We start from the raw sequence: 26,227 nt of genomic DNA, 5'->3' as shown, positions 1-26,227 counted from the left end.
ATGTGTAATTACCAGATTTATCTATCTTTCTTTTGTCATTGATGTTATCAGACGAGATCTCGGAATATCTGTTTTCACGTTAAAGTACTTCTACTATATGAAATCATTTTTGGTACAATCGTACAAAGCAACTCAGGTGTCTCGTTAACACAGACCTCAAAAACGCAGAACACAGACCGCAGACCGCGCAGCTCGAAAAACGTGTACACAGTGTGTAATTACAAGATTTATCTCTCTTCCCTTCATTATCAAACGAGATCTTGGAATACGTCGCGAAACTGAAACTATTTTCATTGTCAGTGACAGTGAGATAACAGATAAAAATAGACGTAAAGTAGAGTAAATTAGGAGTTTGACTAATGGTCGTGGGTCGTGGGTACAAGTCGTGGGTCGTGGGTGTGGGTGTGGGTAAAAGTCGTGGGTGTGGTTAATACTTAATAATAAAAATAACCATTTAAAATATTAAATATAATAATACATAAATTTTATACAACCCTGTCATTCATTAATTTAACTTTTCTTTCTTCTAGTTATTTTATTTTGTTTATTCAATTTACCCTACTTTACGTCTATTTTTATCTGTTATCTCACTGTCAATGAAATTAGTTTCAGTTTCGCGACGCATTCCAAGATCTCGTTTGATAACAAAGGGTGGAGAGATAAATGTTGTAATTACACACTGTATTCACGTTTTTCGAGCTGTGCGGTCTGCAGTCTGCGTTCTGCGTTTTTGAGGTCTGTGTTAGCGAGACACCTGAGTTGCTTTGTACGATTGTACCAAAAATTATTTCATATAGTAGAAGTACTATAACGTTAAAATTGCGACAGCGCTCGTGAATTCTATATTTGCGGCTAAAGTCAGGGCCAAAGAACAGAAATTCCGAGATCTCGTCTGACAACATCAATGACAAAAGAAAGATTGATAAATCTGGTAATTACACACTGTATACACAAAGGAAAACTGATTGTGCACAAGTCGACTGACTCAAAAGGCACACACATAACCTCTGCCAGACTGGTAACTCGACAGTGGAGGATCGTAAACGCGATATCAGCTGTTGTCACACTACAGGGTTTTGTCCTAGGGAAACTCAAATTTGCAAGTGTGACCGATTTTTCCCTAAGTAAATTATCTCGGGAAAGTTTTATCGTCTGGGGTTTGAAAACCGCAAGAGAACAAAAGAATGTCATGTGGATTTCCCTTGACAACAACCCTAAAAAGCAGAAAAAGGGAAAAATCAAATCCCAGAGTAGCCGACCAATGGACGCTCGTCGGCGATGCAAATTTCCCTTTCGTAAACGGTCGTTGCCATTTGAAACGGTCGATGCCATTTCTCGGAACGGTCGTTGCCATTGAAAACGGTCGATGCCATTTCTCAAACTAGCCGAGCAGACGACAGCCCTCGTGAATAGCTCGTACGCTGTTGGCACGCTCGGACGTCACTTCCGGGCAGTGTTGCTTATAAGATGGCGGAGCAATCCACGTGCGCGAGAGTTGAGCCAGCTGAAACAGAACGAACCCATTCTTCTTGTGCAGAAACAAAAAAAAAATCAGTTAAGAAGCCAACGGGGTGGAACTCCTTTATGCAGTCAGTTGCGGTGAGTTTGTTTTGTATTTCCCGAAATATTCAATCATTTTCAGCCTGGATAAAGTGCTTGTTCAAATAGTCTAAAACATGTTGTTTCCCTTACATCCTTTACATCCGATTACAAGTGATTAAGATTAAGTGATCAGAAATATCAGTGAAAAATAAACCGCATCTAAAATTTTCGTTTATGTCATTAACAAATATCTTATCTGTAAGTGTTGCACTTGTATTCATTATTCTTGTAGGCCTTGAAATTACATTCGATATAAGCTGATATAGTTTCCTCGTACTTTGTATCATTCCACAGCCAGATGTCAAGGAACAACTTGGAAAGGGGGCGGGAATCGGGCAGGTTTCCAAAGTGGTTGGCAATATGTGGAAGAAATTGCCGACAGACAGACGAAAGGTTAGTTATAAACTTCTAACATTGTGAATGTTTGTGTATTAACCCTGCCCCATTTCAGTGGACTGCTGTGTGGTTTACGTGGCTAACTTTGTAAGGACCGAGAGTGTAAATGTTCTCGTCAAACTTTCCAATTAAAAGTATTTTAGGTTATGAATGTTGATCTTGAATCAAGCTGGGACCTCAAGCTCAATGTCAATTTTGTAATATAATGTTCAGACTTGTTATTTTTCCAGACAGAACTCTTAAATATACCTTGGGGATAGCAAGGCCCATTATAATGTACCAATTAATTTAACCTAAATTTTAATTAGAAATAACCTACATGTGGCGGATCCAGGTTTTGAGGAAAGGGGGGGAGGCAAGGGGGTATTATCCTCAAAAAATTATGATAGAGGGTGAACAAAACTGTCTTTGCAATCTAGTTTATATAAAAAATAGGGGGGATCAAAAATACACGATTGTTCCCTAATATATTTCCCCCCTTTTAAAATATCATGCTATGATCTTCATAGGACTGGAAAGATAAAGCACAGAGCTTGAGGGAAGACCTTGATATGGGAATAGCAGAGATAAAAAAATGTCCAACCTGCAGCACCCAGTTCACAAGGGAGAAGGACTTCAAATACCACCAGAAAGGTTGTCATGAGTGCATTTGCGAGGAATGCAATGAATCGTTTGACCATGAGCAAAAGCTAAAGAGGCATAAAGACAAGAAACATAAAGACAGCAACAAGTGTGATCATTGTCAAAAGACTTTTGCAGAGAAACGAAATCTTATAAGACACCAAAAGTCACATGCTTAATTAACCTATCCTGCATTTAGTGATTTTAACTGGAGATGATTTGAAAGGAATATTGGATCAATCTATAATACATAATTGTTTTTGTTTTTAAATTATTATTATCGATTTTTGAAATTAATTGTGGTCATTGCAGCACATGTACATCATGTTACTGTTCAAACCAAATTTTAAATCATTACAATGTTGTGTTAGACTTTAACAGGAAAGAATGAATTAAAACTTATTTACAATGTCAAAACCTCAATCTTTTTAATAACCTTGTTGTTCAGGGGCAGATCCAAGGAGAGAGGTTTTTAATCTAGGCAATTTGCCTTAAGTGAATTTCCCTCTATGTTAAACATTATGCAAACATTCCATTGTTTATTCACTAAGATTTCTCTGTTTTCCTATTTTTTCCTTTGCATGTGCTTTGTCTTGGATTTCATAGTATGGGACCCAGACTTCTTACTACTTTTAGTGTTTGTTTGTACTGCTTTAGCCAAGTCATGGGTGCGCTTCCTCTTGGAGGTTGGTTCTTGTAGTTGTACTGGTCGCCCTTTTGATACAACCTGATGGCTTCCACTACCACACTTTCGTTTTCTGTTGGGCTGGACTCGGATCTTTTTTCCATTTCCGGTTTTTTTCACCTCACTAGACCCGAAAGAAAAAAGAGCGCTTGCCAAATTAGAATGCATAGATCTAGCAGCGGTTAAGGATGTTACCCTTTTTGCAAACCTGATTACACCTTTAGCCAAATTAAGGTCTCTTGAGCTTTGGAGCTTTTGAATTATTTTTTCACAAGAGTTTCTCAACAATTGTTCAGCATTTGCAATGGAATCATCCTCATCATCATCATTGCTCTGAGTTGGTTCAGTGGAATGTTCATCCTCATCATCATTGCTCTGAATTAGTTCAGCAGTTGAGCAGTTTGGCCCTTGTTGTGCTGTTTCCATACTAGTGGATGCCTCTGTTACAAAACCATTAGAACCATCAGTTTGTGATGTTTGTCCAGCATCACTAGAGCATAATGGCTTATAGCAAGCAACAGGAAGTGTCTTTCCTATTGCTAGCCAGGCCAATTTCTGCCTCTCATGTGGGTTACTGACTGGAATAAAGTTTATGCAGTCTGCTAGATTTGCCACCCACAGGACATACTGGTGTTTGCATGGGCTCCCGTTTTTACCAACCGTGCAGGTACATATCCCAAGAGTCATGTCCACTGTATAACTGACAAAGAACCAATGAGACAATTCATAAATATCTCAATACAACTGGAATTTTTGTTTTTTCAATCTGTAATAGATACATTCTAGATCTTCAACTGGTTGATCCACTAAGATATTAATAGAAATATTCCTAACAGCAGAGTAAGGACTTGCTCTTACTCTGCTATAAAAAACTCAACACCCTGCCAAGAAGGGAAATTACTAAAGGTACCCCACCCCCTGGACAATATATTACTCATGTTTTGGTCTTCCTTATGCTAAATCAACATCCTTGGAATGCAGCATATGGATGAACTGCAGGAATTACATGTATCTCATATGTTATGCATGTTATGTCCCTATGTTTTATGTATTTTTGCTCCAAAGGGGAGGAGCCTAGAAACACTGCCCCCTCCCCCCCCCCTGCACTGCTTCCCCTATCAAGATAATTTGAATCAGACAGTGGGGGAAAGATAGGAAAATAATGCCCACCCACACATGCCCTCTTGTACCATCAGAGCATTATGCTATTGTGACGGCTAAGAAAAAACACTACTGACCTGTGACTGCTATCTGAAGAGCTTCCAACTTTGAATACATTATTGCCAAAGTTCTCCACAGTTGAGAGGTAGGCATCAAGATCTTTTTTATCGGGGACTTTAAACCCTGTGCTTCCGTTTTTCCCTTTGCCAAAGAAACGATGTCTGTACACGCCATCAAAACTCCCATCAGCAATACTAAGGAGCTTATTCTTGTAGTGATCTTCTAAATCAATAGTCAGCTTGTCTAGAAGCCCAACAACATTGTACTCTTTAGTGCGCTGCAGAATTACATCCTTAAGAACCAAAAACTGAGCCTCAGCAAAATTGTTGGTGTGGTTACCTCTAACAAGCAGTTCAGTTCTAAAGCATAGAGCAAAAGATTCTTTGTCATTGTATAGATTTTGCAAATAGCTGACTAGATCTGGGTATTTCTTGCAACGGCCATCATTCAAAAGTTCACTGAAGCAGTTCTCAAAATCTTGTTTTGTCTCGGCATACAAGGACCTCTTGAAAAGGGTGAGAAAATAGGGTCTATCTGCTTGGCTGATACTGTTCTTGCTCTCGTGAAGCCATCTCCAAAGTTGTTGGAGCATGTGGAAGATGCAAAGAAGTAAAACAGATGTTGGCCAAACAGACTTCAGAGCATTTCTTTCCTCTTTACAGTTGTCTGTAAGGATGGCTTGGGGGCCTTGTTCCCGACCACGATCATTGAATGCATACTCTGGTAAACAGGACCGAAACATTTCAAAGCCCTGTTTAAGTGTACGCTCCTGCTCATCACTGGTGATCAAGATGCCAAGTGGAAGTGCTCCAGACACATTGTTTGTGCACATTAAAAACACTTTAAGATTGTGCTCTTCTGTATTAGAAGTAGCATCAACAAAAACCATCTCACCAGACTGCTGCACTTCCTTGTGTACACGGTTCATGAGAGGTGTTACAATAGCAATTATAAGAGGCGTATTATCACCTTCATATATCTGGTAACAAGTAGTAGCTTCAGGGTTGTCTTTCTTGTATTGTTCAAGCCTTTCGGCAAGTCTTTCAAACATCATAACGCCCTGTCCACCATACCTATCCTTACCAAATTGCGTGTAGAGGTAACTAAAGTCCCTTTTTCTTGGCATAACTGCCCGATTGGCCTTTTTCCTGTGAAATTCCAATTCATCCTGACATGATTCTTTGAGTTCTTTCAAGTACTGTTGCCTTGCGGTTGCTGGTGTATGCCCACTTTCAAACAGCTTCAAAACCCTTTCTGTGCACTCAGGAGAAAGGTCACGGAAATTAGAGGTCTCCAGAGTTTCAAGTGAATGGTTGTGGTCCCACTCTATGTCCACAGAACAACATCCCTCGCTGTCTATTTTGACTATCATCTGAAAGGGGCAATTGGTGTTCTTTACTCTGGCAGATGGATTCAAGTACAATTTCTGCTGTGGATCTTTACTTGGACTCCAGTTGCGAGTGTTGTGTTGGCATCTATAGTAGTTTTGCAACACATAGCCGCTTGTTGGTGCCTTCTTTGTCTTTAACTTCACTGAGATGCTGTTTATCACTTCATATTCGGATATCCATTGCTCCAGGTTTTCTTTCGTTATATCTTCGGTCAAAAAGTGCACTTTGAACTTTTCTCCATTTCCTGAAATTGCCTTCAGGTAGTAAAATGAATCATCTGGAAGCGAAGCCAGAAAACTCTCCTTTGTAATTTGGGTCGATTCAAAAGATTTTCTTTTCGATTCGACTTCTTTTATAGCTGAAGATATTAGATCTTTGAGAAAATTGTCGGGTTTGTCCGCCATTTTGATTTGATAAAAATCGCGATGGTTTGTGGGAAAGCTAGTCTGCATTGCTCTAATTGTCACGCATGTCGTCGGAGAGAGTCGGAAATATCGGTTCCTTCTTGGCATCGACCTTTACGATGGCATCGACCGTCATGAGAAATGGCATCGACCGTTTTCAATGGCAACGACCGTTCCGAGAAATGGCATCGACCGTTTCAAATGGCAACGACCGTTTACGAAAGGGAAATTTGCGTCGGCGATCGCGCTGGTGACAGATCCGGAATTATCGTGTTGTGAAACTAATTTAATGTAATTACAAGATTTATCTCTCTTCCCGTCGCGAAACTGAAACTAAGTTCATTGACAGTGAGACAACAGATAAAAATAGACGTAAAGTAGGGTAAATTGAATAAACAAAATAAAATAACTAGAAGAAAGAACAGTTAAATTAATGAATGACAGGGTTGTATAAAACTTATGTATTATTATATTTAATATTTTAAATGGTTATTTTTATTATTAAGTATTAACCACACCCACGACTCTTACCCACACCCACACCCACACCCACGACCCACGATTTGTGCCCACGACCCACGACCCACGACCATTAGTCAAACTCGTAAATTAGCAATACAGAAGCTTTGCGTCATGCTGAAAATTAAGATACCGATTTGCGATAATGTTTAATTCACGTGGGTTTAGATGGCTTCTTGGGTGGTTTCAGGTAATTTCAGATGGTTTCCATGGGGGTTGCAGATGGTTTCAGGTGGTTTCAGGTGATTCCAACTTTTAGTAACTACGTTGTGTAGGTGAGTCGATCGAGTTAAGTTATTTTAAACCGTTTTGACGCGAAAATCATAAGGTATGAATTTCTAACAGAAAGTGTATTTCAGTTTGAAACAGATACCAATGAAATAAATGAAGGAAGAGTAGAAGTGGTTCAAGATTGCCGGCAGGTAATAAACCCTGTAAATGTAGACAACTGTAAAGAAGAATTAACTTTACCCCTTGATGTGTGGCAGAAAATGAGTTGTGAAAGCGAATTACAAGAGTGCAGTGATTGTGTGGACACAGAAGACAGCGATAAAGACCTTGATCTGACTTATTGTGACACGGAACCATTGTTAGGTAATCTAAATTTTAACGAGGAGATTCCAGACATGGAGAGTTTCAGGAAAACGCCTTCTGCAGCTACCTCAAGTGAAGAGAAATCACCCAAAGATGAGCAAGCTCTTTATCAAGACTCTCCAATTACTGTGGGAGAGAGTTCTCTGTTGCTAATGGCTTTTTCTGTTCGTCACAAACTTTCTGGGATTGCACTTGAAGACTTGTTAGAGCTCATTCAACTCCACTGTCCGAAACCGAACAGATGTATCACTGAACTAAAGGGGTTTCACTTGTTTTTTCACGCTTTAAAGCACCCAATTGTTAAGCACTTCTACTGTCCGAACTTGATTTGTAAAGTTTACGTAGGTGCTTCACAGCCTGAAAATGGAGCAAAGTGTGTAGTTTGTGGAACTCAACTGACCACTTCTGCCTACTTCATTGAAATACCTGTAGTGGAACAACTTAAGACAATTTTAGCAGGTATGTTTATCACAATGCATGAGGTTAAGACAAAAATTGTTCTTTTATCATATGGTTTAAATGATGTTTCCAAACAAAATTGCAATAAATTTTTTTCTGAAGCAAGGCAGAAGCATTTTGATTTGTACGTCTTGCCACAGTTGTACCAAATTTGGGATAAACCAAGCCATATAATTATAACAATTTACTTCATGTTTTATTTTATGAATTTTGTGGTGCTGGGTTGCATAGTTTGATTTGCTAGTGAAGTGTGAGAGAGCTTTCCAAACTTGACATTTGAGTTTAGTTCAGGAAAGAATTCAGATGACGTACTCTAGGCATAATAGAAGCACAACACTTTAAAAGGGCCTTCAATTAAAAACACTGTATAGTTTTTTGCAAACATCAGGATGACAGCCAACAAACATTAAATATTGACAACAAGATGGATTGAAGTGTACCAACTAAATATGAGATTTTCGACTGGTAGGAGTCTCCTTTGAAGATTTTTAGCAGCAAAAAACATTAGCTATTTTCTAACAAGCTAATAATATTGAATACAACAGTCCCAGAAATGGTCCAGAAACTTCAGTATCGCTTCACACGAACCAAGATTGATACCCATGCAATCGAAGATGTCTATGATGGGGAACTGTATAAGAAACATGCCTGCCCTGGTGAATTCTTGTCCAATCAACACAACATATCATTTTTGGGCAATACAGATGGTGTTACCCTAATACGGTCTAATGGTTATGGAGTTTGGCCTGTTTATCTGGTAATCAATGAGATCCCACCCTCTGAAAGGTGTGTTTGCTATTGCTGTTATCCTAGCTAGCTAGTACAACTTCATTCTCAGGAAAATGAGTTGCACTGCATGCCATTGTGACTGAGGCAGGTTCTGATGTTGTTATTTGAACAACGAGACAGACTTATAGCCACAATAAAATTTATTTATTCAGGAAAGTACAAAACAAATAATACTGATAGAAAGAAAGGGTGATTGCGAGCTAAAAGAAATAGTAAATGACAAATAACAAATCAATAATTTAAAATAATGAAATAAAACAATTAGTAAAAAATACAATCTATTGTCATACAATAGCAAGGCACTAACAAGACAACTTTAAAGCATTGCATGACAGAACAGTAATCATTGTGTGACACTTAAAAGACTTAATCCTCTTAACCAAACATAGAACTATTGAATGGTGGGCTATTAGAATTATACATGAAATGACTGAAAAAAAGTCAATGCTGATAAAACAATAGCTCAAAACAACATAACATTAGATAAGACTAATTTCAATCACAATTTCATATTTTCCTTCGACTTAAAACTAGGAAGACTGGCAAAATCTCATTCAGTGACAGGACAACATCTGTCATTACTGATGGACTAAACAATGAAGACTGTAGTGAAATATCTGATTTCACCAATGAACTTTAAATCAAGTATACAGATAAATGCAATGTTCTGAAAGCTGAATGCAATCTTGACACATTTTGAACATGAATCAACTAATATAAGGATTCAAGCAAAGACTAAACAATTGGATTGAGATAAGTACACATGAACCATATTATTCTTGAACTCAAACTGTAAGACATACAATAATAGGTCAAATGTGACATATACCAAATCCTCAGTAAAATAGGTCACTAACTTGAGGTTACATGCACTGGAGTTACTTTTTCTGTGACCAAGAGGTTCTGAGCTTGTAAGTGCTGGTCTTGACACTCTGAACTACTCAGTTAAACTAACTAACTGTACTTCTTTTATAAGGATTAATCCAACAATAGCGGGAAATTCTCTAAAATTTTGGAAGTTGGGTGTGATTATTCTACAGGAAATTTATGATGCAAATCCTGTGTGTATAATAATTTGGTTATCATAGGAAATAGTTAGGTGTGATGGTGTGAAAGGAAATTTATGATGCAAATCCTGTGTGTATAATTTGGTTATCATAGGAAATAGTTTCTGAAGATGTAATTCTAAAATTATAACAACAGATATTGCAATGTCAATTGTGAGCCTGGTCACACCATGTAGAAATACCAGGGTTCTCTAAAAAAAGGCGACAATCAACTGGTGATTCATGTAAGGTTTATCAATGCTTCTTGTTCAAGCTTAGATATACAAGGGCCATGCATGTGGCAGCAATACAAAGCTTACATTGTTACATGTATGTGTACGTCAACAATAACGTGTTTGCCTTTCATGTCTCTAAAGAGATATGCTTTGTTATTGATTTTAATTCAACTTGTCTCTTTCATTTCAGATTCAGAAGGTGTAATCGTATATTTGCTGGCTTGTGGTTTGGGAAAGGAAAGCCACACTTTCCAACATTCCTTAGACCTTTCTCACTAGCAATACGTGAACTTTATTACAAAGGTGAATGAAAATTTGGACCTTTCTTAATTAACATACATTGAATTGAAAAACAACAAAAAATACACACTGACTTGAATTGACTGGTTGTCAATTCCAGATGCAATAAATTTCAATGTGCTGTACTTGTAACCCCTGCCTTATTTAAACAGGATGTGATAAGAAATGAATAACTCTCTTGTAGGTGTGGAGGTAACAAATTCTGTGACTATCAAAGCCATCTTCCTAGACATGTCTGTAGATGCTCCTGCACGGGCAATGTGGCAGGCCTTCAAACAATTTAATGGTTATTGTGGTTGTGGACATTGTAAGGAGTCTGGAGAAAACCTAGATTTTGGTCCTGGTAAGAAGAATCGTAGAAGGAGCTGTCACGTGTATCCATTCAACAGTGCTTTTGCCACCACAACAGGGCATATTGGATCAAGGAAGCATAACGAAGTCAAAGAACAAGCACTTGAAGCTTTAAGGCAAAAAAATCAAGGCCAGAGGAATGTGAGTTTTTTATTAGTGTAATAATTATATGTTTGCAAGGTAATTGTAAATGTACAAATTTCTCACAAGTTTATTCAATTAAGTTACAAGCATGGGAATTTTTGAATTGAAGGTAAACAACAAGTTGCTTCCTAGTAAAGTCTTCCATGTGGGTTAAGCATTGTTTTGCGGCTTAATGCAAATATGTGATAAGGATGAAGATGCTTGGCTTGATGAAGATAAGTGATGAGGATGAAGATGCTTGGCTTTAGAGGCATTCCTTACTGCCAGGCAGGGTAGCTCCTAAGCAATTAATTATGAAAATGTTGCTTTTGTTGTTCTGAACGGCAGGGCTGATTCTTTCTTATTTTTATATTTAAGTTTGCTGTTGAAGGTGTCATTGGTTTGTCTTGGAGATTTGGTCTACCACAGTATGATGTGATAAGAGGAACAGTTGTTGACTATATGCACTGTGTCTGCGAGGGTGTAGTTGAGCAGCTGTTATCAGTGGCTTGACAAGTCAAATTCCAAGGAGAGTTTCTATTTGGGCTCCAAAGTAGAGGAAATCAGTAAGGAGTTGACAACAGTAACACCAACTTGTGAGATAACCCGAACACCAAGGAGTTTAGCAGATGTTAAAGACTGGAAAGGTAATAACCCTTGTCTGGATTATAACACAAAGTTACATACCTTGCTTTAAGTGACTGAACATCCAGAAATACCTTTCTTAATTCCCTATAAAAGGGAATAAATATATAATTGACCCCGTCTTGTGTAACAACATTGCATGTAGGAGTTGCTAATTTTTGCGTCAGAGGAAGGGATGTGTAGATCATCATTATGTATCATGTATATAGCTTGCAAGTTTAATTTTTATTTGGTTTAGCTTCTGAAAAAAGAGCATTCCTTCTATACTATGCAACACCACTGTTGAGCAGCTACCTGCCCAGTGACCACCTTTTCCTTCTCATGTTGCTAACTGGTGGGGTGTTCAGACTGCTTAAACAGTCAATTGCAAAAGGAGAATTACAAGAAGCATGCACATATTTGAAGCTGTTCACTGCGCAATCTCCTGTTTTTTATGGTAAGATTTGTGAAGGAAAGAATATTTAAACAAATTGATTTAGCATACAATGTACATGTGCACATAACAATACCATGTATATGAATTTCATTATTCCACTATTGATTCATTTTACCTGTTAGGCCAAAAGAAAGTGCAAAATTGTGCTGTATCACACTACTGTTCTACATTACAAGAAAAATTGTATATTGGAATATAATAAATTGATCATTTATTTGATGTTTAACCAGATGTGGAGACATTTACTTGTTGCTTATGCTAAAGCATTACAAGAAGTTTAGGCATTTGTAAAGTAATAAATAAATTATATTTGCCTCTAGTAGTGATTCTGCTGAAATGACTTTGTTCTGTTTCAGGCAAGAGGTTTCAAACATTTAACGTTCACCAGCTGCTGCACCTGGCAGAGGTTGTTGCAGACCTTGGTCCATTATGGTCCAACTCTTGTTTCCGCTTTGAGGATTACAATGGTGATTTGAGAAACTTATTTCACGGCACTAAAAATGTGGATGGCCAGGTTTGTTATTGATACAATCAACAAAATAATATGCCTGAAGTAATGGCCATAGTCATGAGTACTGTTGGTGCTGCTGTTAATTGTCTTATCACTACAGTTTTATGTCATCTTCAGATTGTTACTGCAGTATCAGTAATACAGAAATTACCTGAAATTGCACAAGCCACCACCACATCTCCTGAGGTTAGGACTTTTTATGAACACCTTACAAACTAGCGTTACAGTACAAGGTAACCTAAGTCTTTGTGCATCTTTTGATGATCAAGGCATCATTATTCATTTCTTAGACTGGCTCTTTAATATTACTTCACCAGTGTGGTATCTTCACTCAACTACAGTCTCACAGTCCTTTTTTACATTATATTCTAAAAGTTTATTTTCAATGCTCTTCTAAGTTGCTTGGAGTTTGGTTTGTAGTTACATTCAATTCCTAATAACAAATCTTGACTAAGACACTTTTTTGGGGTGGTATTTTCTGTCCCAGATCATTGAAAGAAAAGATAAGTGAAAAAGCTCATGTCCTTGGCTCACTTGAGCGTGTGTGGGGTGGCTCAAAACTTCTCGATAAAAAACAACTTGAAGCTCTTCCAAGGCATCATGGAAAATTGTGGGTGTTCCGGCGATGTCTTGTGGATGGAATCTTGTACCATAGCAAGAGTTACAAACGTGTTGTAGCACGAAATGATTTTACTGTTGAATTCCAAGACCTTGAGGGTAACAACAACTTTGGTACAATACACACCTATGCTAAGGTTGAAGAAAAATGTCAGCAAGCAATTTGTGGTTATCGAAAGTGCTGTTGCAATTTGGCCAGTAATTATTATGGCATTATTGAAGTTTTGGAGAGAGATTACGACCAGCTGCCTAAATACCGAGGGAGGAAGGACAGTGGTGAACCACATTACAAGAGTTAAAACATCCAACAGGTACCCTCCTGTCATTTTTTAGGACTAATATTATTGGTGTGTGATATTCTGTGGTGGAGTTCTTATTTTAAAGAAAGAATATATTTTTCATGGCGTAAACAGGTGGAGCAAATTTTACGGCACGTTAGCTTTTTTAATTGCATGAAATTTTTATATTTCAAGTATAGAACTTTTGTTAACTCTCAGAGCCTGGCGAGGTTAAAGGCTTAATTGAGTGAGTAAACCATGAAAATCAGTAATAATAGTTAAGTTTGGCAAAAGTTAGTCAGTTGATTATTTTAAGTACAATTAACTAATCTTTCAAAGGGTATTTATCTATTCAGCCTTGCAATGTAGAAGAAAACAAAAAGAACACACTTACATGGTGCTTTAAATTATTTTTCTTTCTTTCAGACTTATAGCTGTTCCTGTGGAGAATATATTGAGGAAATTTCTGATAGTGAATGTCTCATCAGGATGTTTCTTGTGTATGCTACCGAATCCTTATGAAAAAGACTGAGAGTAGCAATTTTTTTTATGTATGAGTAACAAGTCAATACGTGTTTTAACGCTGCATGTGCACTAGAAAAAAATTACAAGGAGCTCTCAATAGCTCCATACTCAGAGATTCACGGCACCCAGCAGAACTCCTATATGAAAAAATTAGGTTTGTGTGGTGACCCAAAGGCAAGTGTTAGTTGTCTGAGGTACCTAGGCTGCAACCTTACGGCACAGAGCCCTGATGTTTTAACCACTTTCTTTGAAATTTTAAATAGTCACTCTTAAGCAATAGGGGAGTCATTTTATGCATTTTAGAGTTCTTGAAATTGAATATCTCTGTGGTTTACAAGGCACAGAAATCTTGTTCTTTTGCTAAGCCTAAATGTTGCTATTGATTTTGGGCTGTTTTTGTACAGTTTTTCACTATGTGGAAAGTATATAGTGCTATATAAATATTTGTTTTACCCAAAGTGATTGATATAAATTGTTACATATAAATAAATAAGATGTATTTACAATGTGTGTTAGGGCAATGAGTGACTTCTTCAAACTTACTCGCCTGCATTATAGCAAGGATACATACTAGTATGTAAAAGCTGTTACCATTTTTCAAAGTTTTGTATTGTTACATAGTAAATAAATAGGATGTATTTACTATGTATGTTAGATCCAAAAGTTACACTCTACATTGCATAGGAAATACATAGCAGTATGTAAAAGCTATGTTACCATTTTTCAAAGTTTTGTATAGTTACATAGTAAATAAATAGGATGTATTCACTATGTATGTTAGATCCAAAAGTTAGGCTCTACATTGCATAGGAAATACATAGTAGTATGTAAAAGCTATGTTACAATATTTCAGAGATTTTAATTGTTACATAGTAAATAAGTAGGATGTATTTACTATGTATGTCAAGATAAAATATCAGCCCATGTAACACATAGGTAATAAATAGCTATTTAAAGACTATGTGAAGTTCTAAAATAGATTTTACATAGACGTTTAAAACCTATCAATTTTTTCAATAGATTTTTCATAGTATCAACATAACCTTTACATACACTACACTATGTGGTTTGCATGCAAAATAGTATTTACATAGGCAGTCTCAAGCATTGCATAGGTAAAACATAGCTAAACATAGTAAAAACATACTATTAGCATAGGCTTTAAATATGTCTGATTCTACAAGGAATATGCACACCACAGGGAAAAATCCTGTGGGTCGAGCATTCGACGTTGTACACTACAGGTAATAAACACAAACGGTTCCTTTAGGAGCCACCAAATTTAACAAAAGTCATGATCAACAGTGAGCTGTATTTGTAAGAAGTGTAACTACCCTCACAACCCCTATAGCAAATGTGGAAGAAGCGCATCTCACATGTAAGACATCGTCGGAGATAAAGTCAATGTTCAAGCTAAGCACAGCCCCATGGCTTAGCAGAATGGAGAGGTAGATGAATGGCACTGTTTTAAAGGTATGTGACGAGAATGGGTTCAATATCCAATGACGATGATTATGATTTTGAATTCAAATCTATTATTTAACTTAGTGAGTACATTAATAAAATAATGAATTTACCTTACATGTACAATCTCTAGTTTGCTCTAGAAATCCTCAATGTAATCCTGTGTTGCTTGTCATCAACACTGACTTCAGACTGCAAATCATTAGTGTAGTACGGGTGAGACATTTTGGCACTTTCCTCTATGAGTGGAAGCAGATCTTTGGCAAGCTTTGACTTTTTTGCCCTGGCAGTGATCTGAAGGCCATAGGCCTTGCAAAGAGTCTGCAACTGTAGCCTGATAAAAACTTTGCAGAAAGCCCTTTCTCCAAATTTTTCCACATACTGCTGTAGCCTAACATGGCTGGTGACTGCCGCTTGATCTATCTGCAGCAATCTCAGAGAAGGGAACAGCTGCCTTCCTTTCCTCCATTGCTTGCTTTCTTTGAAGGACAATTTTGCGATGCTCAGCAGTCTTTTTCAGTCTGAATGTTAATAAAATAATGTTCCCAGAAATTACAAGAATTTAATTGTAATGTTCTAATAACAGGCAGATAGGAAAGACAATTTTTGTACCTAATTATTTTCAGCCAAATCCTGGAGGAGTACACTTCCCACTCACTTTAACACAAACCAATGATTTTAACTGCTTGCAGCTAATTTTTGCCTTATGTAAGTATCATAATCATTTAAGCAAATAAAATTTGTTTAACGTGCCCTAAGGGTGCTGCATGCATTTACGCAGAGCAAAGTACAGACACAAATAAACAAAGTAATTGTATCTTGAGTTTCACACTCAACAGGTCATCAGAAATTGCCTTAATTGTGGGTGAAACTCGAACTGCAATAATTACTTTCTATCTTTACATTTGTCCAATTTAACGATCTTTTCTAAATTTACCAACATGCTATGTCTCTATTTGTTTCTCTTAAATGATTATTTATTTGACTCATACTCTTGAGGAGATGCTCATCTTGAAATTCGGTCAAGTCTGCATGTATGTTATTGTGTTTTGGTTAATAAATTTATCTTGAGTTTTAAATTTCTCAAACCAGTTTGGCTTTTAAATCTTTTTGTTTCATGCTACAATAATCTATAGGAGAAAATGAAAATAAAATTAAAACTGGTTTGAAAAGATTTAAAAGAAAGATGAATTTAAATCATAACATATGTCTGCTATGAACAGGTCTACCTGTGTGCTCTACGATAGTCCCGCATAAAACTGACCAGCTCTCCCACCATTATGTACTTTCCAATCACATCCTCAAAGGCCTGCATGATCAAATCCTGTGGGAAAAATAGAGACATTTTCAGCAATTATAATTAAGAAAGAAAAATTTTAAAACTTTGATACCTTTCAGAATCTAATTGGGGAATCTAATCCAAACAATAATTTATGAGGTTAGCCAAATAAAAGTTGTATCTGCTTTATCTATTAGCACATTACGGATACCTCAGCAGCTAGGAGGTTCAACCATTTCTCTTTAAGGTTAGCATCCTGTTTTATGGCTGATTCAGAGTGATCCACAACGTTTCCACGGTGCAAAGCCAGCCGCAGATCGTTGAGAAAACTGACTCACACAATCGCGGTTTCTAAAAAAAGAAACTCATAAGCACAGTCTTCGATGTGTGACAGTCCTCTGTTGGGAAACTGACGATCCTCTGTCACCATTAAGGTTTGGGGATACTGAGTTGCTGATGACAGTGTTTCATAATTTGCTATCAGGTATTCCTTCAATAGGCTGCTGATTTCATGACGTCTGATAGCTGATGCGCGTTTTGCCTCATTTGTTGATGTCATGTTCATTCTAACATATTTTTGATAACTTGTGAGAACCTTGCGAACCGCCCATGCACCAATGTGACGAATTTTTAGCTAAACCCTCTCCAGGCATACTACAAACATCAAAATGGATTGGCTCTCTGATTGCTGTTTCTTGAACTCTATCCACAACACTCTTCACTACCTCCTTGTACACTTCAATCATTAGTTGAGCTCCAACAGCTGACTGGTGTACACTTAAGGGCTTGGTGCCAGTTCCAAGTCCCGCATGTATACTTGACTCCTGCAGGGGTGCTTACCATTTACATTAAACCATCCAGTTGGAGAATTCCCTGTCAATGGTAATGCATTTCCCTCCCGAATAGAACAGGGAAGCGGGTCGTGAACCTTCAGCAGCGATCCGAACGGAAATGTGAGCCCCCACTAAGGGCTTTAAGTGGTTGACTTACTTTGTTACTATGGTAACATCCTAGCATACAACCTGGCAACAGTCCAGGAGGTAAACAAAATGGCGGAACAAGGCATTTTGTTGGCCATATTGGATGAATTAGACGTTTCTGACCTTTTGGATTACGAAGATGACGTTTTTATCCTCTCCGTGGCCTCAACGCATATGAGACGAAGTGTGAACCGTATAGAAGGCTACTTTGAAGTTACAGTTCCGTCCTATTTTGGCGATGAGTTTAAAAACCACTTTCGTTTAACTCGTAACACTTATGAGTTACTCACGCGAGAAATTTTAGTGTCTGGTGTCATTAATGCAGGAAACCCATTTGGCAGGGCCCCTATCCCGCCAGAAAAACAACTTTTAGTTTATTTGTGGATGATGGCAAACGGCAGTGAAACAATGCGATAAGTGGCAGATGGATTCAACATTACGATGAGCAGTTGCGGCAGAGTCCTACAAAGAGTTAACTCTGCTGTTTTGTCGATGCGCCAGCGCTACATAAAATGGCCAAATTTTTTTATACTTTACATAAACATATTAAGTTTGGAAGATGGCAACAAAAATCACGTATTTGTATAGTTAACGTATTCATTCGAAGCAAGTTAGAAAAAAAATCGATCGCATTAAAAAACCTTTAATTGCTATGTATGTGTATTCCCTCGTTTTCTTGCGATCGCTTCCCTTTTCTTTGGTCACGAGTAAGTTAGGAATTCAAATTCTCTTTAAACTAACGGAAATTTTTTCAGTCTTTTGAAGTGATACTAGCAAAAGACAAGCTTTTGTGCTTGCCAGTGAAGTAGCTTGGAAAAGTTTATACTTCTCATATCCTTCACACACCGTAATTGACAAACTGTGTGTTCGCTTGTTTCTTTTGTTTTTTTTTTTTGAACCCTCAAGAAATGTGATTAAACCACAAGTGCAGAAAACATATAGCGTATTTTCTTCAATGTTTACAGAAATCATAAAATCAGATATAGAGATCGTATGAGATATAACTTGAAATGGCTATTATTGTGTGGTTTTCAGTGAATAAAATGCGAGAGATTGCCCAAAATTGTGAGGATGAAGGGATGCCAGGAACAATAGATAATGAATTTTATTGCTGCCCAGTGCTTTTATCGTGACAGGAATTTTTTAATGGCAAACTTTAAAAGTTATTTTCGTTTGATTTTAAGCCACCTATCAGTATAGTTTCTCATGTCATTTTCAGATCATACAAACATGGAATTTTAAATTTTTTAGAGTTAAAATTTTCTAAATACTATCAAGGGAACAGTAACACTCACAAAAAAATGTGCAGGCAAATGTAACTTCAAGAAAAACAGTCAGACATTCTGTTGAACCTAATTTTAAATTCATTGATCTTAAAAGAAAAGTTGAATATACGAGGATTTACTTACCCGTAATGATAAAGTCCACTTCAGATATGTTTATTATCTCAAAACTAAATTAATCGGTTACTTTCATTGGGTAAATAAAACTACCAAAGAGAGCGAAATAAAAAAAAGACAATAGTTTCATTGTTGTTCAAAATTAAGGTGCAGTGGATGGAACATTCATAAAGATCAAGGCACCTACTGTGGATCGAGAATCTTTGAACTGTAAAAAGAAGTTTTACGCTCTGCTGTTGCAGGTGAAATTATTTTTAATAGTCTCACAGATGAAAAATATAAACTAATATTTTTTCTGTGGGATACTATTTATAAATGAGTGTTGTAAAATTTACATAAATATATAAAACATAATAAAATAAATAAAAATAATTTGCAAATGTACCATGCCTTCACAGATTGTGTGCGACAACAACATGGTGCTGGCCTGGCTCGGTACATGACTCGAGCGTCTTGAGAAATTCAGAACTGTTTGCGACTTCAGCGAACAAATTTCCCTGTGATTATCATCTAATAGGTGATGTAGGATACTCACTTTTGAGGTATATTTTCAGATGAATAGTGTCTGATATCAATATTATGTCTCCATAGTTTAAAAAAAAAAACAATTTTTTTCCATTCGATTGAGCATCAAAATAGGCTATGTAATTGATTTTTAATAACCATTGGTTTAAGATGTTTAATGCTCTTGTCTGATTTGGTCATGGTTGACAGAAATTAAAATAAATATGAATGAATGAATGAAGGTTACACATTTTTAACGATATGCACCTCTTAATATTGTTACAGATGGTTGATGACACATTTTCTTAATAATAACCACCAACTGGCAAATCAGATAAGGTTCAACAATGTTCTGTCATCATGCAGACAGATAATGGAACGTTCAATAAGTCTTTTGAAAGGGAGGTGGAGAAAGCTGAGCCACCTAAATCACTCAAGTGTGAAGCTGATGACAGAGATAATCATGGGAGCTTGTGTCCTGCACAACTTCGCTCTTGTTCATGATGACTTTGGCAAAAGCTACTTTCTTCATGATGACAATGATGATGATGATGATTGTAGTGGTTGTGATAGTTTCCCTCGAAACAGACCAGCAGAACAAAAGCGTCAACATTTACTAAATCTGATTGCTGGTTGACCTTATGATTCATTGCAACTGAGGATGTATGTTTTGTAAAATAATTACCCTTTTAAAACTCTACTCGGTCAAAGGATAAATTTTTTTTCGCTGTCAATCACATTAGGAGACTTCCAATGGGACACCCTCCTTCCATGGGGGGGGGGGGGGGGTGGGACTGCAGTTAAGAAGTGGAATGTCTCAAATAATTGCATCTTACTCAGTAAGTAATTTGTAGTTTTGAGAAACCTCATGTTTAATAAAGCTAACCAGTTGTATTACAAATAGACAAACCAGGCAAGAAATTTCCAACTATCAAGTGATAGACAGTGGAATACTTTCATAACAAATGAGGGCCAACAGAATTATCTTCAATGTTCAAAAATGGCCATCAATAAATCAATGTGTATAAATGTTGTGTATGATGCCAGTTACTTGTTTGAAGTTTTCATAACCTCCAGAAGATTTGACCAGAAAGCTTTTTTTCCTCATTTATCTCCTGTAAAATTTTTAGTTTTTTGTTTTCAACCTCTTCTTTTTTACCTTGATATTCCCTGAGAAATTCAAGCATTTCGGACGCTGAGAATCTGCTTCTTCGTTTCTTTGAAGGGCGTTTGGAAGGAGCCTTCTTTTTGTCGGGTGGTGCACATGAATTTTCGCCGTCTTCAGATGAGCTCTCTCCATAATCAGAAATGACTGTAGAAGAAGATGATTCCAGAGTGAAAGTTGGGTTGACACTACTTTGTCCACCAATACAATCTTCCATTTGTGCATAATATTTCCACATATGTGTACCATTTCCGCTCTTTTTGTTGTGATCAACAATCTCCCTTTGTTTAGCCTCTAATTTCGCCCATTTCCTTAGGCACTGGACACCAGACACTCTTAAATCTGACTTTGCTTTGAAGTCGGCGGCGATCTTTTCAAAAACTTCTTTTTTTGTACTTTTTCCATTACCAACGGACGATTTGTTTTCCTTCCAGCAACGTATTAACATTTGCACGTGGCGGTCCTCCCATCTGCCTAGATTTTCTGCATTTAACAGAAAGTGACTAAGCGTTTAATTTAGAGACCGATAGGGCATAAGATTAATCTCAAACTTATATTAAGTTAAGCTCAAGTGGAAACCATCCATAATACATAGCCCACAAAAAGTTTATGAGCTTATATCGTAAGCACAAGCTTAACTAATTTAGACTTGCTTTAAATGACTTGTAATAAATTAAACAAAGTTTGTTTTGCTGCTCGAAACGATGTCAATGCAAGCTTGTAAGGTTGTGCTTCACTATTGCGTACTTTATGAACCCTGTTTATGAAATGAAGACAGACCACGGTCGTGAAGTGATAGATGACAGGGGACATGAAAATGTTATTCAAACATTTGTGACACACTCGGCGTAGCTGAGTACATGATATCAGATTACAAAACAATTTTTCCGTTTGATCTACTTATTTTGAAACATAATCCACTGTATATAATGGAAGATGTACCCTTATTCTGGTCTATCTGCAGCTGCTATGGTTTATGATGTTATCATATCAAAATTCACCCAGGCTGCAGATGGCCTGGAAGAAGCTGGTCAACCTCTTGCATTGGATAGTCATTGCAGATTTGCCAATTATTCAGAGCCATGATTGCTGCACTTGAATCACTCCAGGTAGATTGTTTCAGACAAAGCAACTAAATAAAAAAAAATCATGGGAAAGAAAAACTGTCTAGTTCATAGATGAAGGACATAACCAATCACATAAATTTGACCCAAAAATATTATAGCAAGAACATGTCACTTTTGTAAAAAACACAATCTATAATTAAATGACGAACAAGTTGTCAGCTATGTCACTGGGTTAAAACAGCTAATTTCTAAGGTGTATGTTTACATATTAGAGTAAATTATTTTAGAATTAATCTACAACACGAGAAAATTTACCTGCCTGCATAATCTTAAATAATTGTTTGATAATTGTTTAACCCTTTCACTCCCAGGAGTGACAAACAAGGAATTTCTCCCTACATTACATTCATACATATCCAAACAGAATAGTTATAATTATCAAAAAGCGGATATTACTTGATTCAGTGTGTGATATTGATCTTCACAGAAATGAACACTGCTTTTCTGAACTTGAAAGCATCGCCAGGTGGCACGTCACACTGAGTTGTAATGCCCTCCTTATTATTTTCCAAAGCGATACAAATCTTAATTTAAAAATAACTTTGTAACTACAGTTTTACTCTATGTTACAGGGTAAAAACAGCGAGATATTATCGGAATAATTCGCAATCCCTCATGAGAACTAGCATCATACAAGCGAAATAACTGGAGAATGGCACAGGGTTGAATGATTCATATTTAGATCTTGGGAGTGGAATGGTTGTGTAACGTTTAATAAACCTCCTTAGCGATGGCGACACTACATCAACGCAACAAGATGGCCCACCCGATTTTCCCGCTCTCCTCCTTTTGTCCTGGGGCGAGACTAGCCTCGTTTCCTAGCAACGTTTCAGTTCTAAAGATACTCTACTGTACATAAAAAGTCTGATATAACCCAAATTTTTATTTACCTGTAGCTGTGATTTCTTGTGGTGTTGTCACATTAATAGGAGTATGGAAATTAAAATTGTCAAGTTCTCTAGTGGAAACACCATTATTGTGCCCCACTTATTATTTTCCAAAGTGATACAAAAAAGTGAACTGCATAATACACGTGTTTTATCTTAAATTTTGCAAAGGAATGGCTCAGAAGAAAAGGTATTCACATTCTAAGGTTTAAAGCTTGGTCAATGTGCAGAAAGTCATGATCGTTGATGTTGCCCTTCACAAAAAAGTTACCATCAAACCCGGCCTTTGGGTGGAGTATTGAAACACATATTCAACATCCCTGAGGGGGACACTGAAACTTAGATTTGATGGACTCATAATTCAACAAGCAGCACTGTTTCCAGCATATTTTCAAGTGTTCTTTGGCCATATTTGAGCCAAATATTTATATCGACCTTAGCAGAAAATAAATATTTAACCAAAAAGACATAGCTGACGGATCAAGAAGCTGAAATTTTCATTGAAAAGCAAAGGTACCCAAGAACAGATAAGGAAACGAATTTCAATTTCATACACAAACCATACACGTACACAAAGGTGATACCATTTGAAGTTCTATTCAGAATAATGTAGAGAACCAAGTGGCCTCTTATCTCCTTTCTGATTCTCAGTCGGAAGACTCGAAATCCTTGAGCATTTGCTCCGCGTCTCTTATCAATTTTTTGGCGTACAAGCGGTGCCCTTTACACTTCTGTTTTCCTTTTGAGGCCATATTCCAATGAGCTTATTCCAGGTCCGGGTTGAAGGACCATGTAAAGAATTTATTGGCTGAATCCTTCTGTGTTACAAGGCTCAATTTTCCGTAAGGCTCTAATTCTCGAATTCGCTGTTCTCTCTATAAAATGGGATCATTATCAATAGCTGGGAACAGACTCTTATATGAAACTACCATGACGTTTTATTCAAAACCCCCTAATGTAAATCATCATCGTTACACAGCGACAATATAGAGGTCCAAATATAAAACCCCTGGATGTCAAGTACGGTTCTGACCTTCACGATCGACGATCGATATCAACATCTGCGCGCAGACCCCTGGATGTAACATTTTACCATCGCAATAAACAACTGGACACACGTTTATCATGGAAGTGACATTTTAAGTTCAATTAATCAATATCAACATCTGGGCACAGAATACGCACTGTATGTAAAGAGTTACGATCAACACAGACCCCTAACCATAAGATACTAAGATAAGTAGCAACATCTGCCTACAGCCCATCATGTAAGACACATTGATTAAAACCCATGGATGTAAGAAACAACAAACAATATCAACATCAGGGCACAGCCCCTACGTGTAAGACACACTGATATAAACCCCTGAACGTAAGGACCAACGATCAATATCAACATCTGGGCACAGCCCTTCGTGTAAGACACATTGATATAAACCCCTGAACGTAAGGAGCAACGATCAATATCAACATCTGGGCACATCACTCCATATAAAACACAATGATATGAACCCCTGAATGTAAGACCCCTGATTGTAAGACCCCTGATTGTAAGAACCCCTGATTGTAAGAACCCCTGATTGTAAGAACCCCTGATTGTAAGAACCCCTGATTGTAAGAACCCCTGATTTTAATACCCCTGATTGTAAGAACCCCTGTTTGTAAGAACCCCTGATTGTAAGAACCCCTGATTGTAAGACCCCTGATTGTAAGAACCCCTGACTGTAAGACCCCTGATTGTAAGAACCCCTCAATGTAAGAACCCCTGATTGTAAGAACCCCTGATTTTAAGACCCCTCATTGTAAGAGCCCCTGACCGTAAGACCCCTGATTTTAAGAACCCCTGATTTTAAGAACCCCTGATTTTAAGAACCCCTGATTTTAAGACCCCTCATTGTAAGAACCCACGATTTTAAGACCCCTGATTGTAAGAATCCCCGATTGTAAGAACCCCTGACTGTAAGACCCCTGATTGTAAGAACCCCTGACTGTAAGACCCCTGATTGTAAGAACCCCTGACTTTACTGAGACCCCTGATTGTAAAAACCCCTGATTGTAAGAACCCTTTCATTGTAAGAACCCCTGATTGTAAGAACCCCTGATTGTAAGAACCCCTGTTTGTGAGAACCCCTGATTGTAAGAACCCCTGTTTGTAAGAACCCCTGATTGTAAGAAGCTCTGTTTGTAAGAACCCCTGTTTGTAAGAACCCCTGATTGTAAGAACCCCTGATTGTAAGAACCCTTTCATTGTAAGAACCCTTTCATTGTAAGAACCCCTGATTGTAAGGACCCCTGTTTGTAAGAACCCCTGATTGTAAGAAGCTCTGTTTGTAAGAACCCCTGTTTGTAAGAACCCCTGATTGTAAGAACCCCTGATTGTAAGAACCCTTTCATTGTAAGAACCCTTTCATTGTAAGAACCCCTGATTGTAAGGACCCCTGTTTGTAAGAACCCCTGATTGTAAGAACCTCTGTTTGTAAGAACCACTGATTGTAAGAACCCCTGATTGTAAGAACCCGATTGTAAGAACCCCTGATTGTAAGAACCCCTGTTTGTAAGAACCCCTGTTTGTAAGAACCCCTGATTGTAAGAACCCTTTCATTGTAAGAAGCCCTGATTGTAAGAACCCCTGATTGTAAGAACCCCTGTTTGTGAGAACCCCTGATTGTAAGAACCCCTGTTTGTAAGAACCCCTGATTGTAAGAAGCTCTGTTTGTAAGAACCCCTGTTTGTAAGAACCCCTGATTGTAAGAACCCTTTCATTGTAAGAACCCTTTCATTGTAAGAACCCCTGATTGTAAGGACCCCTGTTTGTAAGAACCCCTGATTGTAAGAACCTCTGTTTGTAAGAACCACTGATTGTAAGAACCCCTGATTGTAAGAACCCGATTGTAAGAACCCCTGATTGTAAGAACCCCTGTTTGTAAGAACCCCTGATTGTAAGAACCCCTGATTGTAAGACCCCTGATTGTAAGAACCCCTGTTTGTAAGAACCCCTGTTTGTAAGAACCCCTTATTGTAAGAACCTCTGATTGTAAGAACCCCTGATTGTAAGAACCCCTGACTGTAAAACTAGCTGGTAGCCCATAAAGCGAGAGGTTGTGAGCTGAATTCCTACAGTACACAGCATTTATTCTTTTTTTTTTCTCTTATCAACGGATATACCTCTGCATAAAAACTATATGGAAAGACAACATTTGCCTTTCCTATGCTTGCTTTTAAGAAATCATATGGGGCGAATAAGTCGTCCGAGAATTCATAGAGAATGTGGACAGATTTCGAATTCAACTTTGCTTAACTTTGGAATGATGTTAATTCTTGTGTTACTGTCGATTTCATTACGAAAATACTACTTTTCAAGTTTGACAAGTGCTTTGGTTTATGGTAAATTGAAAATCATTACTGAAATCAGAATTGCTTATATAAAATTTTCATAACTGCCGACAGTATAACACCTTTATTTAGACACGATACTGTTTAAAGCTGGACAGCTTGTGGGGTCCTGTGTAAATGCAAATAGACTCTAAATTAAGTAAATTCAAATTTATTTCAGTTGTGTGGCTGGATTAACAGGAAGGGGGGTATTGTAGTTGTGAGAACCAATACTAATGATCAGAAATGAATGAATGGATAATATCAACTATTAACTGAGGGAGTTTGAGCCTCTATTG

General features: G+C 37.4%; 2 protein-coding genes and 3 pseudogenes across 3 annotated transcripts; 2 read left to right on the top strand and 3 right to left on the bottom strand.

The window, feature by feature from the left end:
- The first annotated feature begins 1,257 nt into the window (after positions 1 to 1,257).
- On the top strand, positions 1,258 to 3,042 carry LOC111339042 (uncharacterized). The gene is made up of 3 exons (XM_088738467.1): positions 1,258 to 1,599; positions 1,897 to 1,995; positions 2,508 to 3,042. Exons 1-3 carry the CDS (start codon positions 1,468 to 1,470, stop codon positions 2,796 to 2,798), a joined length of 522 nt encoding a protein of 173 aa, XP_088594593.1. The 5' UTR covers positions 1,258 to 1,467; the 3' UTR covers positions 2,799 to 3,042.
- Positions 1,595 to 6,712, bottom strand: LOC148719974 (uncharacterized). The gene is made up of 2 exons (XM_088738466.1): positions 4,543 to 6,712; positions 1,595 to 4,004 (listed from the first exon to the last, which is right to left on the bottom strand). The coding sequence occupies exons 1-2, from the start codon at positions 6,426 to 6,428 to the stop codon at positions 3,185 to 3,187; spliced, it is 2,706 nt and encodes a 901-aa protein (XP_088594592.1). The 5' UTR covers positions 6,429 to 6,712; the 3' UTR covers positions 1,595 to 3,184.
- Positions 6,713 to 7,226: 514 nt separating this feature from the next.
- Positions 7,227 to 13,758, top strand: LOC148719973 (uncharacterized; annotated as a pseudogene). Its single transcript, XR_015993174.1, has 10 exons — positions 7,227 to 7,892; positions 8,438 to 8,678; positions 10,154 to 10,266; positions 10,448 to 10,755; positions 11,116 to 11,384; positions 11,621 to 11,818; positions 12,175 to 12,332; positions 12,447 to 12,562; positions 12,817 to 13,258; positions 13,652 to 13,758. The product of XR_015993174.1 is annotated as an uncharacterized LOC148719973 (transcript).
- Positions 13,759 to 14,134: 376 nt separating this feature from the next.
- LOC148719972 (uncharacterized) lies at positions 14,135 to 17,052 on the bottom strand (annotated as a pseudogene).
- A 3,232-nt stretch (positions 17,053 to 20,284) lies between these two features.
- Positions 20,285 to 21,002, bottom strand: LOC111319688 (uncharacterized; annotated as a pseudogene).
- Positions 21,003 to 26,227: the final 5,225 nt, after the last annotated feature.

The sequence above is a fragment of the Stylophora pistillata genome, chromosome 11 (assembly GCF_964205215.1).
Source record: "Stylophora pistillata chromosome 11, jaStyPist1.2, whole genome shotgun sequence".
NCBI classification, from domain to species: Eukaryota; Metazoa; Cnidaria; class Anthozoa; order Scleractinia; family Pocilloporidae; genus Stylophora; species Stylophora pistillata.
The sequence above is the reverse complement of the archived record's forward strand: the minus strand, read 5'-3'. Positions and strand labels throughout refer to the sequence as shown.